The sequence below is a fragment of the Delphinus delphis genome, chromosome 1 (assembly GCF_949987515.2).
Source record: "Delphinus delphis chromosome 1, mDelDel1.2, whole genome shotgun sequence".
In the NCBI taxonomy this organism is placed as follows: Eukaryota; Metazoa; Chordata; class Mammalia; order Artiodactyla; family Delphinidae; genus Delphinus; species Delphinus delphis.
In genome coordinates, this window is record NC_082683.1 from 28832861 (window position 1) to 28851077 (window position 18217).

An 18217-nucleotide genomic window follows, 5' to 3' on the forward strand; every position below is an offset into this window, starting at 1 on the left:
CCCCCGGAAGTGGAAGCACGGAGTCCTAACCACTGGACTGCCAGGGAATTCCCTTCATGATATTTTCTAATTGCTTCTTGTATGCTCCTGAAATGAAATTTATGGCCAATAGACCCACCTCTAATTAAAATTAATATATAATTAAATCGAACAATTATATAATTGAATATAGATAATATAATTTTAAAATGTACATATCTTTCTGTCCTGTAATATAAAAGAAATACAGGGCAATGCTGTGTGTTTGTGAAGTCATTAATTGTCAGGAAGGTGACAGCGACAAGTGCAGACCGATGCTGGGATATATTATGTCAGCGTCTGAAACTGTGAACTCTTGGTAAAGTTCTGAACAAAACAAAGTACAAATTTCCTTCGCTTTACACAGTAGTTGCCTTCCCAGAAAATTCAGTGTACGTTATGTGTATACACAAGTGTATACACAAGTCCTCTGTGTTTATGTATAAGATGGAGTTAGAGTCTTGGCTCTGGTAATTATAAACACGTTTTTCACTCATGTCGAGCAGGATGTAGAATCTGTCCTCCTTCTGGGGTTGTCTGGAGCCTTGGCCCGCGCCCCCAAATGCCAGCAGCACCCCCCGACCTCTGTCATTGTGACGACCAGCCCCCAATTCCCCCCCACCCCACCCCACCATGGACACACAGAAAATCCTCCTGCCCTCGTGGAGCTCAACATGCGAGTAGGGGAGACGGATATAATCGATAATCACACATGCCTTATAGTGTCAGGCTGTGATCAGCACAATGAAGGGAAATAAAGCAGGGGAAGGGGCTAGGGAAGACCCAGTGGACGTGGCCAGGGACAGCCTCTCCGAGGAGGTGAGATTTTGAGCCGAGGGAAGTGAGCCATGCACATATCTGGGGGAAGAGCCTCCCAGAAGGAAAAGCTAATGCAAAGGCTTTGAGGTAGAAGCTGCTTGGCTCCTTTGGGGTCAGCAAGGAGGCTGCGTGGCTGGGGACAGTGAGGGAGGGGAGGGCTGGGAAGTCAGACGGGGCCTGGTGGAGAGTGCCTTCTAAGCCACACACAGGCCTCTGGCTGTTACACTGTGTGTACAGAAGCCATGCGGCGGGGGGTGTTAAGCAGGAGAGGGACAACATTGGACTTTTAAAAGGCTCGCTCTGGCTGACCTGTGGCCCCTGGGCTGCTGCAGGGGAAGAGTGGGAGCAGGGAGAAGAGGGGGCTCAGACAGGGTGGTCGCAGGAGCTGTGAGGAGTGGTCAGGTTTTGCCTGGCTGGCCAGCAGGCTCAACAGAGGGTTGGACATGGGGTACGAGAGGGAAAGAGGCAAGAAGTCAAGGCTAACCTGGCTTTGGAGGTTGCACAGCTCAGCCTCCGAGCCTCTGTCTCCTCATTTCCTTTCCCACGTGAGACAGCGCCACAGCTCCAGGCTGGCTTCTCTCTGAAGCTGTTCTGCCTGAGGACACTGGGGACAAGGCGGTGGCTAACACTGGTGGAAACATCTCGGTTCTTGTTTGACTCCTCAGGACCAAAGGAGGCTGTTGATCACACCCGCCTTTCTGGTACTTTCCCCTTGCTTTGCTTCCAGGGCTCACAAGAAAAACTGGTAAAGGGCAATCTGAGAAGTTTAGATCAATGAAGCAACAGTTCTGGCGCGACAGCTGCGCATCCAGCCAGTTCTAGGTGCTGAGGACACAATGAGCAAAACAAAGTCCCTGGCCGCACGCGACTTGCTGTCTTGGCTGTTGCTCAAGTTAAGCCCGACACGTAGGTGCCCAGGTGATACCTGTGTGCAGAACAGAGGCTGATCGGGTCGGGGGCACAAGAGGGAGGCCGAGATGGAGATGAGGCCCAGGGGGCGTGGCTGGTGGAGCAGAGTGTGGCCCGGGTGGGCTGGGAGTGGGGCAGTGCCACAGATAAGGTAACAGGCAACATTTGTACAGGCTCGGGAGTGGCCAGGAAGATAGGGGCCACCTGGCTGCTGGGGTAGCTGTGGGAACAGGGAGGGATGGTGGCCCCGGGGCCCGCCCTGAAGAATTTGCAAAGAATCAGGGCCTTCCCACACCTTGGGGAGGCGCCACCCCCTCGTGCTGTGTGGACACCTGCCAGGGAAGGGGGTTCTCTGGCACGGATCTCTGCTCCTTCCGTGACCTGGGCCTGTGTGGGTTCCAGCACAAAAGTGGGTCTGCCTGTGTGCCGTGGTGTGCTGCGGACAGGGCCAGCCCACCTCTAGCTTCACTGCTCCAGTGCTCAATCTGCAAAGTCTAAATTTAGGCGAAGGAAGGAAGGAAAGAAGGAAGGAAGGAAGCCCCCTTGGTTTCCTCTGGAGAGGAGGGCGGTGCAGGAAAGGGCCTGGGCTGGCGCTTCTTACCCCAGCTGCCCTGGATGGGCACGTGGGCACACGGGCAGTCTGTCTGGCTAGGGTTCCCCCATCCCAGATGGCTGTTTGGAGGGGAGAGAGGATCCATACCCTGATAGTGGCAGCTGCTCTGGGACGCCTCCTTCCTGCGCAAGTCTGCAGGTCTGGGCTGAGCCAAGCAAGCGAGGAGTTCCCCCTTGGGCACTTGGCGGGAGGCTGGACCAATGGGGCCGGGAGACTGCTGGGAGGTTCCGGCCCCCTCCCCCATTCAAGACAGTGACGGCTGCCAGGGTGAGGGAGCGCCCGTCCAGGGCAGCTGGTGGCAGAGCCAAGAGCTACAGGAATCCTGCGTGGCCTGGCTGGGTGGGAGAGATGGAGACGCGGCGAGGAGGGTAAGAGACGACACAGGCCACGCTGGCTCCAGATCAGGAAGTTTTATTGCTGACATGCAGGAAGAGTCCCCATGTAGTACAAAAATATGACTTTATACAAACTTTTTTGTGACTTTTCCCGTTTTGCTTTTTTACAATAGGACTTCTCTCAGCGTGTGACCCCCAGTGAGGGCAGACCCAAACTCCTCTCATTTGCTTTGCCAGAAATTAACCAGACACGTGGGCTGACCTTGGAAGGGACCAGTCTGTCTGACAGGCTTTGCAGACCTGGAGGATATTGCTTTGAAAAGGAGAAAGACCACCAGGCAAGCAGGCCCGGAGGGTCTGGGCAGGCTGCCGGACAAGGGGCTCGGGTGAGGCCCTCACGGGAGGACAGTCACAGGGGCTGGGAGCCCTGGGCCGGACTGCATTTCTACTCCTTCAGGAGACTTCTTTTTGAAATAAATATAGAAAAGAGGGCATCCCGCCCCCCGCCCCCGCCCCTCCCCACCCCAGCACGAGACCCTGGCTCTCAGCAGCTGGACGGCTGAGGCAGGCTGAGCCGGTGCTCAGGGGAGTAAGTGCTGGGCTCAGGCGGGCTCCCACGGACCCACTGAGGCAGAGGCACGAAGCGCCCACGTGCTGGGATGGGGGCATAGGGAGGAAGGGGCGTGGGCGGCCCTGCTACTGCTGGCAAGAGGTGGCCCCATTTTTTCCAGATGGGGAAACTGAGGCACAAGGAGGTTTGGGACCTTGCCCAAGCCACTCACAGTGAGTCAGCTTTTGGGGAGGGGGCAGCTCACACCCTGGGAAACAAGGTCACACAGGCCTCTGTCACCTCCCCACTGGGGAGAAGGCAGGCAGGAAGGGCCCGAGGGCCCAGGGCTGCCTGAAGGGGAACGCTCAGCTGCTCTGAGGGGTCTGGGGAGGGCAGGCCAGGGGAAGGTCTTTGCTTGGCACTGGGCAGGGCCAAGTCCAGTGTGGGAGAGCAGGAAGGAGGGCATTCTGGTGAGAACAGCGTTTCTGGCAAGACGGGCATCCACTTCAAAATCTCGGCTCAAAAAGGGCAGCAGGGCTGTTCTCAAGCCAGGCTGGGCCCCCCAGTCCCTACGATTCTCCCCACGAGCCCTGCAGCCCCCAGGAAGGACCCTGGCGCCCCTGGTGGTCTGCTGGGAGAGACACCACCTCTATTACGAGGCAGGGGCGGGAGAGGAGATGCCCCCACGGTTCTCTGAACACAGAGGAGTGAGGGGAGCGAGACGGCGTGCAAACAGGGCCGCCTGTTCACAGCTGGACCAGAGCACCCCTCACCAGCCCCCCACCAGGCACCCTTCCCATCCATGTCGGCATCACCTCAGTACCACGGTGAGGGGTGGAAGAGGAAACCAGGGCTGATGCGGGTGTACAGCACCTCAGAGAAGCTGAGATGGGAGAGAAAGAACCAAGTGTAGAAAGGCCTCCGCATCACCAGAAACAAGGAGGGACTGGTGGGCTGGAGGTGGAAGGGGACCGGCCAGAAGGGGCTTCTGAGCCTGGGGGCGAGGAGGGGGCCCATCGGGGGCTGTGGACTCCCTGCTGTCCAGCCAGGCTGGGGGCAGGGAGTGGCATGGGCCGAGCCACCTAGAGATGGGAGAGAAGTTGGTTTCAGTACAAAAATAAATACATTTGAATTCTGCTTAAGATGAGGTGACAGTTTTCCAAAACTTGGACCGAGGGGCCTGGGGTCAGAAGGGGAGGGAGGAAAACAGACTGCGAGGGGCCTGGGAGGGCGGTGGGGAGCGGGCATTCATGTTGGGAGCCAGCAGCGAGCTGCACTTTCAGCTTATGTGGACTGTGGGGGGCAGCTGCCCCCGGGGGTCAGTGGGTCGGTCGGGCCCCGGGCGGGCAGGCTCCCTCCTCCTCCCTCTCACTCAGTCCAGAGACAGCATGGTTAAAGAGACAGAGGTAGATTAAAACGTCATGATTAAAAGCAGATTAGTTATCTAGGCTTCTCAGATTAAAAAACCAACCAATCAAGCAATCATTCCAAAAGGTAGCTTCGTGGTACCTCTGCTGACCCCATGTGTGACCTGGGCTGTCCCTGCCCCGTCCCCGGTGCGGTCCAGGAGAGAGTTCAGCACTACGGGGCCCAGCCGGGCAGCCAGGCTGTCGGCTGGGGGCCGGGAAGAGGTGGTGGGTGGTGCCGGTGCCCCTGCCCGAGGCTGCTATTTCCGCAGGTAGCGCTGCGCCAGGATGGCTGCGTCCAAGGGGTTCACGGGCTGCGCGTCGTGGCCCAGCCGTCGCACGGGCGGCACGCTGCCCAGCTGCCGCCTGGGCCCCCAGCTGCGGGCCTCGTGCACGGAGCTCTTCTCCTCGGCCAGCAGCAGCTGCTGCCGCATGTAGTTCTCAAACTCGTACTGGGAGCACTCCTCTGTCACCTTCGCCTGCGCAGCAGAGAGAGACCCACAGAGCCCGGCAGAGAGAGAGAGCGAGCGAGAGAGGCGGAAATGCAAGAGGGAAGAGCGGGGCAGTGTCAGCTGGCCGCCTCAAGGGCCTCCCTCCCTAGGCACCACACCCTTGGGCCGGATCTAGTGGCCCAGAGTGTGGGTCCCGGGAGCCCTCCAGCCAACCTGGACCTCGCCTTGCTGGCCACCCTGGGCGTCACTCAGACCTGTGATCTCCCGTAACTCACTGACCTTGGAAGAGGTCCCTCAGAAGGCTTAGTGTCCCACCCACCTCCGTGAAATGGGGCAGCAGTCTCCCCTCACAGAGGCTCTCGAGGGACCGGGGCAGGTATAGTGTTAAGAGAGCGGCCTGGGGCTGGGGTGCTAGCACCTGGGCAGCCCTGTTTCTCCGTCTTGTCCCAGGCTGAGCCCCCTGGGACAGCCCAGGCACAGTCACAAACTGAAGTGGGCGGTGCCTGTGCTCATCATCAGGGGGAGAGCAGGGCTGTGGACTCAGACTTGGGTTCAAGGCTCAGCCACTGCTTCCAAGCTGTGCGACTTGGGGACAATTACCTCTCTGAACCCGTTTCCTCTTTAGTGAAATGAGATAAGAACACAGGACACATAGGCCTGTAGTGTGGATTGAATGAGGCGTACTGGGGGGGCACTCACTACATGCTAGTGATGATTATTTTTAGCTGCTGAACAGCCGTGGGAGGGGGTGGGAGCTGGGGGGCAGGGCCTGGAACTCTCTCTTCGAGGGCCAAGAGGCTCTGCTGTAGTCCCAGGCTGGCTCCATCCGGTCCTTCCTGCCCAGTGCTTGCTGTGGGACTCCAGGGTGGCCCAGAGAGGGAGGGTCCTTACAGTTGCCCTCCCCAGGCTCGGCCAAGCCCTGCCCTCCAGGACGCACCCTAAGATCACCCGCTAGCTGCTGCCTTGCGCCCTGGTCTCCGCCCTGACCCCGGGCCCAGCACTTTCTCCAGTGCAGGCAACAGGGGAGGAGAGAAAACTGGGAGAAAATGAATCATCTGAAAAACTAAAAGCAGGAAGGGCAAGAGAGAACGCTGTGAGTCAGATGGGCAGACCAGTGTGACCGTTTAAAGGGCCGGCATATGGCAGACCCAGGGCCTGGGCAGGAAGAGGAAACCGAGGGAGGGCCAGGCTGAGCTGCCGTGAGGCCTCCCCACCGTGGGGCCTCCTCCTCGACCGCCTCACAGCCCTTCTCTCAGGCCACGGAACTGCCAGCTGAGCCAGACCCAAGGCAGGCCCCAGGCAGCTCAGGCTGAGGACTTAGGCCTGTCTTTCCCAGCTCCAAGGGCTGGGGAGAGGCCAAGGAGGCCCTGGCTGGGAAAGGGGCCGAGGGGGCCCTGCAGCCCTGCCCTCCCCAACTCACCTCCTGGGAGCTGTCTGCGTTGCTCATTTGGTCATCGATGTCAGGAACCACCTGCAAAGGCCCGCTCAGAGAGGACAGGGACTGCCTGCAGGGGAGGCAGGTAAGTCAGGCTGGCTCCAGGTATATAGATACATATATATATATACACACACACACACACACACACACACACACACACACATATTGGCCACGAGGCTTGTGGGATATTAGTTCCCTGACGAGGGCTTGAACCCAGGCCCTTGGCAGTGAAAGCGCAGAGTCCTAACCACTGGACTGCCTGGGAATTCCCTCACCCAATAAATGGGGGACAATTTCCACCTCGCAGGCTGTGGTGAGAACTCAGTGAGATAACACCCATCCCATAGTTGGCATGGACTGGCACGCAGGAGATGCTCAACGCTGAGTTCTGCCTGCACCCTCCCAACCCTGCCTATCAGGAGAATCTGGAGATCTGACTCTGACTGGAGGAGAAACGGGCCCAACCTCAGGCTACTTTTCTGGGGGGGCAGGACAGTTCCTACAGGTGGGCAGAACCCGGCCTTGCCCCTGCCCACTCACCAAGACGCAATGATGGCACTGAGGGCCTCCAGGACATCGGCAGCAGCCAGGCGCTGCTGGGGGTCGAGGACCAGCAGTTTCCGGATGAGACACACGGTGTTCTCAGAAACCCGTCCGTCCCTGATGCAGGAGAGAAAGAGGGAGAGGCTCAGGCGGGGTGGGCTGGTGCTGGGTCTTGGACCCAGGACTCTAAGCCTCACTGTGTTGTTTCCAGCCCTCAAGCCTGAAGGGCTGGACTCCAGGGAGGGAGGACTCACTCGGGGATGGTGTACTCGGCGGCCTTGATCTTGCGGAAGAGCTCCTGCGGGATGCTGTCGTAGAAGGGGAACTGGCCGTAGAGCATGGTGAAGAGCACCACGCCCAGGGCCCACATGTCGCTCGGCTTGCCCCGGTACGGCCGGCCTGCAGGGCACACGGACACACGCACACTCAGCCCAGGGCTGGTGGAGAACGGCCCTGGCACTCCCTCGGCTAACTGGCTTCGCGCCTGAAGTCCCACCCACAGGACCCCTCCGCCTTGGCACCCTCACTTCCAGTCAACCCCCGCCCCATGCGTCCTCCCAGAGCAAAGCTGCACGGGCCCAGTCCTTGAGCTTCCGCCATGCTCGTTCCTCCTCCGCTCCTCAGGCTGGTTCCCGCTCGTGCTCTGGAGACCCAGCTCCACAGGGGGATGCCCCGCCTTGGCGTGACCCCTGAGGGGAAGGGGTCACACCTGGCCTTGTGCAGCCCACCCTCCTGGGCACATTTCACGCCTCCTCCTCACAGCACCAGCCCTGCTCTACTGACTGCCAGCTCTCGGGCGCTGGTCCGGCCTCTGCGGCAGACGAGCTCTCCCAGGAGCTCTAACTCTCCCAGGAGCTTTCCCTGAGCTTTGACTTTTGAGGGAACAGTGAACTTCAAGCTTTCCTTTTGGTAATGACGATGCCAGCTACGGTTTATTGAGCCAGACACTGGGTTATGGCCTTATTTAATCCCACAGGGACCTAGTGAAGTAGGGGCTATTATCATCCCGATTTTATAGATCAGAAAATAGAGGCCCAGAGAGGTCAGTGCCTCTCCCGAGGTCACACAGGTATTAACAGACTATGAACTGTGAGGGCAAGGCCATGGCTGCCGTTTCACAGCTCCATGCCCGGTGCTGAGGCCTGAGCTTGGCACACAGTCAATGAAAGGCAGACCTGGGATCAAAACCCGCTTGAGCCCCCCCACGTCATCCTCTTAACAATGTAGGGAGGCAGGACTGTTTTCAGCTTTTAACCCACAAGGAGACTGAGGCTCAGAGAGGGGCGGTGAGGGCCAAAGTCACACAGCTGGGTATTAACAAGGCCAGTCCCAGAGCCCGGGTCTCTGGTCTCCCAGTCCAGGTCTCTTTCTGATGCAGGGGGTTCCTCTGTTTCATCCTTCAAGACTGGCATGAGTCTGGACGAGCCAGAGAGAGAGGCCGAGGGCAGCAGGTGGGAGCGACTGCACGTGGAGGCCACCCCAGCCTGGTACTGCTGAGGAGGCCTGACCAGAGGCAGCCCATCCACCCCCAGGCCTGCATACAGTCACAGACCGCACCTCTGACACAGCTCTGGCTCTGTCAACTACAGGGATGCTTTCGGGACTCTCAGGGAGGGTATCCAGGCTGGGCTGGGCTGGTGGGGGAGGGGTGCTCAGGGAGTTGGGATGCACCCCTGGCACCCAGATCCTTCTAGCGGAGGCCACAGGGACTCCACCCAAAATCCCCAGGCCTGGAGAGTGGCACCACTGCCCTCTGCAGAGGTAGCCCTGGGAGAGGCCTGATGCTCCAGCAGAACCCTCAGCTGGGAGAAGGCCTCCAAGGAGATCGCAAATGCTCGTGGCAAGTTAGAGCAGCCTGCTCCACAGGAAGACACGTGACAACTCGGGAAGAGGCTGCTTCTGCCCCTGTGAAGAGGGAGGCACACGTGTGAGTGCTGGGGTAATGGGCCCTGTAGACAACCCTGAAACCTTCGCATCGCAGGGATGGGAGCGGATGAGAGCCCTTGGTCCCTGGAGGGATCGGGACAGAGAGACGGACCCCAATGTGGCAGAGGACAAGCAAGAAAGGAAAGAAAGCCTACGGTGAGACAGAAGCGTGGGCTCGGGCCGGAGGCAGCCCTGGGATCGAGCCTCCTGCTTTTCTGGTTACTGTCAGCTGTGACTTTGAACAAGGGGTCTGATCTCTCTGAGCCTCAATTTTCCCATCTGTAAAAATTGTCCCTCACAGGGCAGCTCTGTGGTTTTATACAGATGATGCCTGTCACACGCTCAGTACAGCACCCAGCACTAACAGCTCATCAGAAGGTGAGAGCTGCATAATTGACTTATTTGTGCATTACCTGTCTCAGCCCCACTAGAAAGTCAGCTCACCATCCATGGAGGCAGGATGTTTGTCTGACTGTTCACTGCTGTATCCAAAGTGTCTAGAACAGAGCCCCGTACGTGGCAGGCCCTCGGCAAATACCAGCAGAATGAATGAAGGAATGAACAAACGAAGGGAGTGATATCTTTGAAATGCAAGTCTCATCACGGTAGCCTCAGTGAAGACCTTTTCAGCGGCGTCCTCTCGCGCTTGAATTAAAGGATGGCGTTTCTCGACAGGGCCTCCATTAGGCCTTGCGCGGCTGGACCCCCACCCACCTCTCTGGCCTCCCCTGAACTCTCTGAGCGGCAGCCTCAGGGGCCTTCTGTGGTTCCTCAGCGTGTGGCGCCACCGTCGCCCAGTCACACCCCTCGTGGGCTCCTATCTATTCTCACCACCTCAGCTCGGACGCCGCTTCCCTGGGGAGGGGCTTCAAGCGCCCATTCTTCATGCTCACAAAAATCACGTTTCTTTCCTTCCGAGCACTAATCTCAGAGAGTAACGAGTGTAATGATTACCATCTTCTTCCTCCACGGGACCCCACATTTTGTACCTGGAGGGACAGTACTGGTTTGGGCCACCACTGAAGCCCCAGCACCTAGCCCGGGGCACACCCATAGATAGTTTGTTGACTGAATGAACGGCTGCAGAGCCCGGCTGTGTGAGGCCCCGGGGCCTGCTGCCTGGCGGCCTGCACATACCGCTGAGCACGTCTGGACTGATGTAGGCGGGGCTCCCCCTCTGGTCCTTCAGCAGGTCCCCCTCGCTCACGAGATGCTTCCCGAGGCAGAAGTTGGTAATGGTTATCCGATGAGTTCTGGGGGCGGGGGGCAGAGAGTGAACAAACCTCGGTGTCTGTACCCACGGGCGCCCCAGCTGTCCCCACCTCTCTTCCAAGGAGCAGAGGAATCACACCCACGTCCTTTTCTTCTCCATTGGCCCTCCCGGCCTCCCCACAGCCACGTGGGGAGTGCCACTGGGGGTGCTGACACAGGCCAGTCACCCTTAGTTGCCACCTGCTGAGCTGTCCCCACAGGGATCTGAGTCACTCTGACCAGGGGGCCCCAGGGTGCTCCCCTGACCCTGCGCCCTGGCTGAGTCTTGGGGCTACAGCTTAGGGCTTGGAAGAACTGCAGAGATTTCCTCAATCTCCACACACATAGTATCTACCAGTAGACTGGAAGGACCTGGAGACCAAGTCTGGTTCCCTCATTTACACAGGAGGAAGAGGAAGCCCAGCAGAGTCTTGGAGGCCTTCCTTGAGTGCCTCCCTTCAGTCCCCCAGTGCTGATGCCTTTGGTCATCACTTTTATTACTATCGCAGCAGCACCAACAGTACTAAAAACTAATGCTGGGTCTTCCCTGGTGGCGCAGTGGTTAAGAATCCACCTGCCAATGCAGGGGACACGGGTTCGAGCCCTGGTCTGGGAAGATCCCACATGCCGTGCGGCAACTAAGCCCGTGCACCACAACTACTGAGCCTGAACTCTAGAGCCCGCGAACCACAGCTATGGAGCCTGCGCCCAACTACTGAGCCTGCGCTCTAGAGCCCGCGAGCCACCACTACTGAAGCCCGCGTGCTTAGAGCCCATGCTCCGCACCAAGAGAAGCCACTGCAGTGAGAAGCCCGTGCACCACAGTGAAGAGGAGTCCCCACTCGCCGCAACTAGAGAAAGCCTACGTGCAGCAACGAAGACCCAATGAAGCCGAAAAAATAAATAAAATAAAAATAAATTAAAAAAAAAAAAGGAAAAGGAAAGAAAGTTTAAAAACACCCCGAGGGGCTTCCCTGGTGGCGCAGTGGTTGAGAGTCCGCCTGCCGATGCAGGGGACACGGGTTCGTGCCACGGTCCGGGAAGATCCCACATGCCACGGAGTGGCTGGGCCTGCGCATCCGGAGCCTGTGCTCCGCAACGAGAGAGGCCACGGTAGTGAGAGGCCCGCGTACCGCAAAAAAAAAAAACAAAACCCGAAAAACCTAATGCTTAGTAAGTGCAGACCCTGGCTTCAGTGCCCGACGGGGACTGTTTTCATTCACCCCTCACAACGGCCTACAAGGGAGACTTTCTCATGGCCCACTTCACAGATGATGCAATTAGGACACAGAGAAGTGGACAGACTTGCCCAGGGTCACGCAGCTAGTGAGGAGTGGAGCAGGATCCCACCCAGGTCTGTCTGACCTTGGACTCCGCACTCTGAGTGACACCAGTGGGGTGCCCACTGGGTCCCGGGACAATGCCCAGCACCTGGCTTTCCCTTCCGTTCCACCCAAGCTGACTCCCCCCTTGTCTTGTACAGCAGACTCTGCACTGGCTAGAAAACCACAGACCCCCCATCTGAGAGAGCCGTGGTGAGAGCAGCTTTGGGCTCCAGTCCTTTCTAGGAGGCTCACAATGAGAACAAAAACCGGCCCAGAGAGGACGCCGTATGCCACCCCTGGGGACGTGGGGTGAGGGTGCAGAGCCTCCTCGGCCTGTGCTGGGGGGCACAGGGAGGAAGGGCCCCTCTGCCGTGTCAGCCGGCTGGCTGGGCGGAGAAGCCTGGGAGGACGGCAGGAAGGGAAGCGCCACGAGGGGCCTCGGACGGCCTCTCCGTAGAAGGGCCTCCAGGGGGAGAAGAGGTTGGCTCAGAGGCACAGGTGTGTGCGGCTGCGCTCACGAGGCGCCGAGAGCCCTTCAGCTTTCTTGGGGAATTCTGCGGGCAAGGGCTTGGTGCAAAACAAAGGCCAGTCTGTCCCCGGCGTTCCAAATGGAAACGCTGGCCCTTGCCTTCCGTACAGGCCTGCCCTGGCAGATGCCACGGAAACCTGCCTGGTGGCCCCCAGGGCAGTTAGAGTCTGAGAGGGCAGGCGAAGGGTCTCGGGCAAGGATCACGTCAAGAAGTGGGCTGCTCCCACTCAGAACCGCCCATGTCGCTGAATACGGCCTGCTCAGGCCTCCTGTCCACGAGGGCCCCACAGAGCAGACGCACTGCATTTTCTCGCCTGGTCAGAGCTGGCCACGGCAGCTGGAGGCCTGAGACGCTGGGAGGAGGACCGCTCAGGGGAGAGTCTGGTGGGCTTGGGAGTCAGATCCCCGGGTTCTAGTCCTGGCTCTGTCACTTCCTGGCTGTGTGTGTGATCTTGGTCATGTTATTTAATCTCTGTTAAACCTCAATTTCCTCATCTGTAAAACGGAAAACATTAGCACCTAACTCCCAGGGCTGTGTTAGGATTTAACAAGATAAGAAGATAATCCCAGGGAAAGCACTGAATCCAGGGCTTGGCAAGCAGTGACTGATTACTACGGGCCAGCTCGGATTATATCTCCTCCTCAGACGGTGGGCACAGCTGCTGGGGGTTACCAGTGGACACCCCAGGGAAGACAGCGTGCTGAGGTCGCGGGTGAGAGGAGCCACCCTGTGACGACAGGCCCTGGAGCACACGTGCCCGCGCGCTGGCCTTCCACTCCACTCTGCCAGCAGGACCTGCCAGCCCTCTGCCCGTGGGGCTCGAGTAAAGCTCGGCCGAGACTCTGCAGGGTGGGCGGCAGGACCGGGTTGGAGCCTCTCCCACAGGAAACCGCACGGTCAGCTGCCAGCCCTCCCGAAGCCTGGCGATGCTCCCTGCCCACCACCATTGCCCCAGTCGGCGCGGTGCACAGATCCCCGGGAGTCCAGACCCCCCAAGCTGGTCCTGGCAGGAGGGGCAAGGGCAGCAGGGGTGCAAGGAGAGAGCTCCGCGTCAGGAGGGCCCGCTCAGTGAGTCACTCTTCAGCTACGGCCCTCTGGGCTACCACAGTGTGTCTGCTTTTCTAGGAACTGGGCATGCAACGTGCCCAGGCGGAAAGAAAGGAGGACGGAGAAAGAGCCCACAGCCAACCTCAAAAGGGGATTTCAGATGGCAACCCTTGCTCTTTATCCACAGCAGGGGGACTTGCTGTAGCAGCTGCCTTGCAAACCCTTCTCCCTGTTTCCCTCCCTGGGAGCGCTCTGTCCTGCTGGGAGCCTCCAGCTCATCTGCTGCCTCTCCAGCTGGACTCAGGGCCTGGCCTGATGGGCAGGAAGGGGCTGGAGCTCCTCCAGGTCCACCCTTGACTTCGCAAGGATGAAAGCGAGGCCCCAGAGGGGAGGGGTGCGTGCGTGGACACATGGGAGCAGGCACTGGGTGGCCAGCGTGGGTCCCTGCAGCACACCCGGCGCCTTCCTAGCACCCGTGACTCAAGTGAGAGGCGGCCAGAACCTCTGTCTGCCCGAGACAGACAGGGGATGATATGGTTAAAGGATGTGCAGCCAAGACCCAGGGTCTGAATGAGGTGTGGGTGCTCTGCGATCCCAGGGAAACACACCCATGCGTGCACACGCATGCACACAGACACAGACACACACACGCACGGACACTCACGGAAGAGCTGCTATAGCTACACTGGCGTTACTCAAGAGACGTGTCATCCTCGGACTACATTCCCAGAATCTAGGGGGGCCTGGGGAAGTGGGAGCCAGAAGCTAAGCCGCCACAGAGACAAGGAGGCCTGGGGTGCTGGCCTGGGTAGCAGCACAGGAGCCCCTGATGGTGCATGCCCACAAGCACCCTCGGGATGCTCGCTCAGGGCCAGTGAACGGCTGCATGGAAGCCCGGAGACCATGGGCTCTGCAGCCAGACGGACTTTGTGAACCGTGAGCCTGCAGCCCAGAGTGGGATGGTGACTGGCCCAACATCCCACGGAAGGCCAGGACCTGAGTCTCCCGACATGAAGACAATACGCTCTCAGGGCCAGGATGGTCTGCACTTTCCGACACCTCCTCTCCTTGTGCAGTTCAGAGCTGGGGCCGGGGTGCCTCGGGACCTGGCCACTGGCATCCTCGTCGGCCACTCACCACACAGCAGGCCTCATCTCCCGAGGGAGCGAGCAGACAGGCCCTGCAGGCCCGGCTGGCTAGCACAGGGTGCGCTTATGAGGGGCAGTCTCTGCAGGAAGGCATAATCATCTCTGCTTTCACAGATGAGGACACGGAAGCTCAGAGGAGTGCTTGGTACCACGGCAGCTTCTCAACACATGAATGGCTTAATCAACAGGTGAATAATCAGAGGAACGAGTGCTCACGGTCTCAAGGGTAATTAAGAGGCAGTGCTGTGCTGTGAGCCAGGTCTGACCCCCAGGGCCCACTCTTCCCTGGCTTTCTTAACTCTCTCTCGGCTGGTCAAGGGTTCAAGCAGCCCTGGAACTCCTGTTTCTTTCCCTCCTCCCCATGTAGCACGACAGGACCAGGTTTTAACCACTTCACTTTTCTCAAGCAGGCAAATCTTTTTTTTTTTTTCTTTTTTTTTTGCGGTACGTGGGCCTCTCACCACTGCAGCCCCTCCCGCCGCAGAGCACAGGCTCCGGACGCGCAGGCCCAGTGGCCACGGCTCACGGGCCCAGCGGCTCCGCGGCACGTGGGATCCTCCTGGACCGGGGCACGAACCCACGCCCCCCGCATCGGTAGGTGAACTCCCAACCACTGCGCCACCAGGGAAGCCCCAAGCAGGCAAATCTTTACTCATCCTTCACGAACTGACTGAGATGGCCAGAGTCTCTGCCCCCTCCGTCCTCTGCACATTGGCCCTCATACAGTGATAGCTGCCCTCCAGTCGCCCCCAGGTGGCAAGCTCTGGGAGACTGTCTGCAGCATCTTCCCAGTGGCATCTTGGGCTGGCACTGCAGGGTCGGGTGCCCCATGCCCCTCCCCAGAGCTCCTTCTCAGGGATGGTGGGCCCAGGCCCCTCCAGGGCGGCAACCGCATTATGGAACAAATCCCCACCACACCACTCCTGCCACGAGGCGTGTGCTGCCTGCCATTTGCAAGCCCTCCGACCCACTTTCACACCGGGAGGTGAGAGAGGTGAGGGTGAGAGGCCCAGGGACAGCGGGTGGGAGGTGTGCCCTCCCCGGCCCTGCATTGCTAGGATCTTGGTGACACACAGGGTGGGCTCTCCTCCCATCGGTCCTGGGACCCTGCATGGTTGGTGTCCCTCTACCACTGCCCCAGATCACTCAGAAGGGGCCCAGACCCTCTGCCTGAGTGGGGTGACAGCCTGAGGCAGGAGCCTCATGTGATCTCCCTCTGCCACTGGCTCACCGAGGATGCTGGGGTGAGCTGCCCAGATCCCCTCCAATATCGAGGTGCTCTCTCCCTGCTGCTGGGAATGTTGGCTTCTGACCACTCACAGCTGTGTCCTTTTCCAGGAAGTCCTCTCAGCCAAAGGAAGCTGCCTTGCCCAAAGCTATGCCCCCGGGAGCAGCCTGCATTCAGTGGCTGGTCACAGTCGGGATACAGGGCCACACGGACTTGATTTGGGGCATCTGAAGGGCCACCTGGCTTTCCAGGCTGAGGCCCCGTCGTGACTGCCCAGAGTTTAGCTTCTCCCTCAGCCCAATCCTGCCCCCTTCTCCCTGAGAACGCGCCTCAGTAAACTTCCTGCACGCACATCTCAGAGTCCATTTCCTGGGAACCTGACCCACAACAAAGCCTGTTTTGCTCATCTGCCATTCTGTCACCTATTGGTCTATTTTTTTTTTTTTTTTTTGCTGTACGCGGGCCTCTCACTGTTGTGGCCTCTCCCGTTGCGGAGCACAGGCTCCAGACGCGCAGGCTCAGCGGCCATGGCTCACGGGCCCAGCCGCCCCGCGGCATGTGGGATCTTCCCGGACCGGGGCACGAACCCGTGTCCCCTGCATCGGCAGGCGGACTCTCAACCACTGCACCACCAGGGAAGCCCTATTGGTCTATTTTTTACAGTCATTTACTGTGCACCCACTGGGTATGACAAATGAATGGACCAGGGGGACTGCTGAAGTCCTTCCCAGAGCTCCCTTTCTGTGGCCTTTAAGGCTCCCCTTCTTAGCAATCACCATATTAAGAGAGAAGCAAGCACCCCGTCCCCTGGCCCCATGAGTCAGAATCCCCATGGGGACGCTGCAGGGCTCTGGGCAGCTGCAGCACGTAGCCTGTCCCAACCCCGAGGTTACATCATGAAAGAAGAAAAGCGAAGCTTACCTCTTATTGAGCACCATGTTCCCAAGCTTCAGGTCTCTGTGCACAATGTTTTTCTGGAAAACAACAGGCACATGGTCTGCACTGTGAAGATGAGAGCCAGGGTCGGCCCAGCCTGTAAGAGGTGGGCTCTCCAGGTGTTGGGGAAGACATGTCTCTAGGGCTTGGGCCTTGACTTGCAAGCCACAGACAGATCCGGACCACTTAGGGCCTCGTTAACCACGCGGACGAACTGGGTAACGTGCGAGCCCAGGCAGTCTCTGCCCCACACAGGGTGTTTACCCCAGCTCTTTCTCCCCTTAGGGCAGCAGCCAATGGAGAAAACCACTCCTCTCTCTGCCTCTACCAAACATCCCACCAAAAAACGAAGAACCAAAAAAGCAACCAAAAAATCCCAAGCACCTGCCTAGATCTGGGGTCAGAGATGAATTCTCATGGTTCTGATGACCAAGTACTGCAGGCTCGGCCCACAGAAGCTGTGTGTCTGGAGGAGGCCCAGGCTCTCCTAACCTGTGCCTCGGGGTTCCCGACACCCCCAGCGCTAGGAAGAGCTCAGAGACAGGCTGTGGCTGCACCCAGTGGGTAGCTCCCACTTAGCCTCTCGACTGCTGGGGCATTTCTGCGCGGGGCTCTGCTGGGCTGCCCGCACCTCCCCAGGGCTGTGGGCTGAGGTCTGCAGCACCGTGTCCTCAGGTGTGCGTGTCATCCGGCCACTTTCCTTCTGGATGTTCCCAGCTGCAAAGCACACCTGGGTGAGGGTGGGACAGAGCTGCTTCCGCTGAGCAGCAGCAAGAAGGGCGGCTTTCCATGGAGAGAAGGTGGGAGCCGCAGGGGCGGAGCCTCACCTGGTGCAGGGCCTCCACCACGCGCACCACGTCGTAGAAGATGACCACGGTCTCCCGCTCGCTGAGCCTCTTCTCCTTGATGACGTAGTGCTGCAGGTTGATCAGGTCAGCGGTCTTGTCGCTGAAGTCGTGTGCGCAGAGGCAGTCGAGGACGAGGCAGATGCGCTTCTTCATTTTCTTAACCATTCGGCTGGATTCTGCGTCCTCAACGATTTCACAGGTGCGGTCCTGGGAGGAAGGGGGCAGACCAGGGCTTGGCTGGGGGCCCGCCAGGGCCAGGGCCAGGGGCTTGGGGTTCTCTTCTGGAGCCTGGAACAAGACTGCATGTGTGAGAGCGGCGGAGGCCTGAGATCTGGGGAGCATGGCCCATGGGCCGCTCAGCACTGCCCTGCTTCCCCCGTGCCAGGCCCAGCCAGTGGCTCAGGTTGAAGCAGCTCAGGTTCAGACTTCATGCTCTGATCCTACTGCAAAGCGTGTGGATCAGGGCTGGGCACTGAAAGCAAAGGGCCCCCTGAGCTCAGTGTGCAGGCAGCACGCTCAGGGCTCTGGGGCCTCCTCCCCTCCTGGCACTCCCAGGGATTCTGGCAATGACCGATGTAAACTTCCTTCCAGTGTCCAAGATGGGGGAAGCTAAGTGTTGTGCGCGTCCAAGACAACTGCTGCGTCCCGTGCACGCAGGACTTCTGGGCAGCTGTGTAACGGTGGTTAAGAGCACGGCTCTGGCCCCTGACGGCTGAGTTCAGGCCCTGGCTCCACCTTGTCCTAGCTGCGGGACCTGGGGCGGCTCACCTAAGCCCTCCAACCCGGGTTCCTTGTGTGTGAAAGGGAGCCAGCAACCCCTACCTCACCGGTTGCTGAGAGAAAAGACAACCATGCCAATGCTTAGTAAGCACCTGGACTCGGTATCGGTAAGCCA

At 59.1% G+C, this 18217-nt stretch overlaps 1 protein-coding gene across 5 annotated transcripts in view; it reads right to left on the reverse strand.

Moving 5' to 3' along the window:
* Positions 1 to 2760: 2760 nt before the first annotated feature.
* The window catches only part of STK40 (serine/threonine kinase 40), a 38269-nt gene continuing 22812 nt past the window's right edge, over positions 2761 to 18217 (reverse strand). For 4 of the 5 annotated variants that reach the window (XM_060019439.1, XM_060019422.1, XM_060019430.1 and 1 more), the window contains exons 5-11: positions 17302 to 17529; positions 16460 to 16512; positions 10147 to 10262; positions 7338 to 7482; positions 7081 to 7200; positions 6523 to 6607; positions 2761 to 5129 (exon numbers count right to left, since the gene is read on the reverse strand). In XM_060019439.1, coding sequence (XP_059875422.1) covers positions 4911 to 5129; positions 6523 to 6607; positions 7081 to 7200; positions 7338 to 7482; positions 10147 to 10262; positions 16460 to 16512; positions 17302 to 17529 — 966 coding nt within the window. In that variant the 3' untranslated portion in view covers positions 2761 to 4910. The remainder of the gene's footprint in view (positions 5130 to 6522; positions 6608 to 7080; positions 7201 to 7337; positions 7483 to 10146; positions 10263 to 16459; positions 16513 to 17301; positions 17530 to 18217) is intronic. The other variant, XR_009520442.1, reaches the window with a different exon arrangement.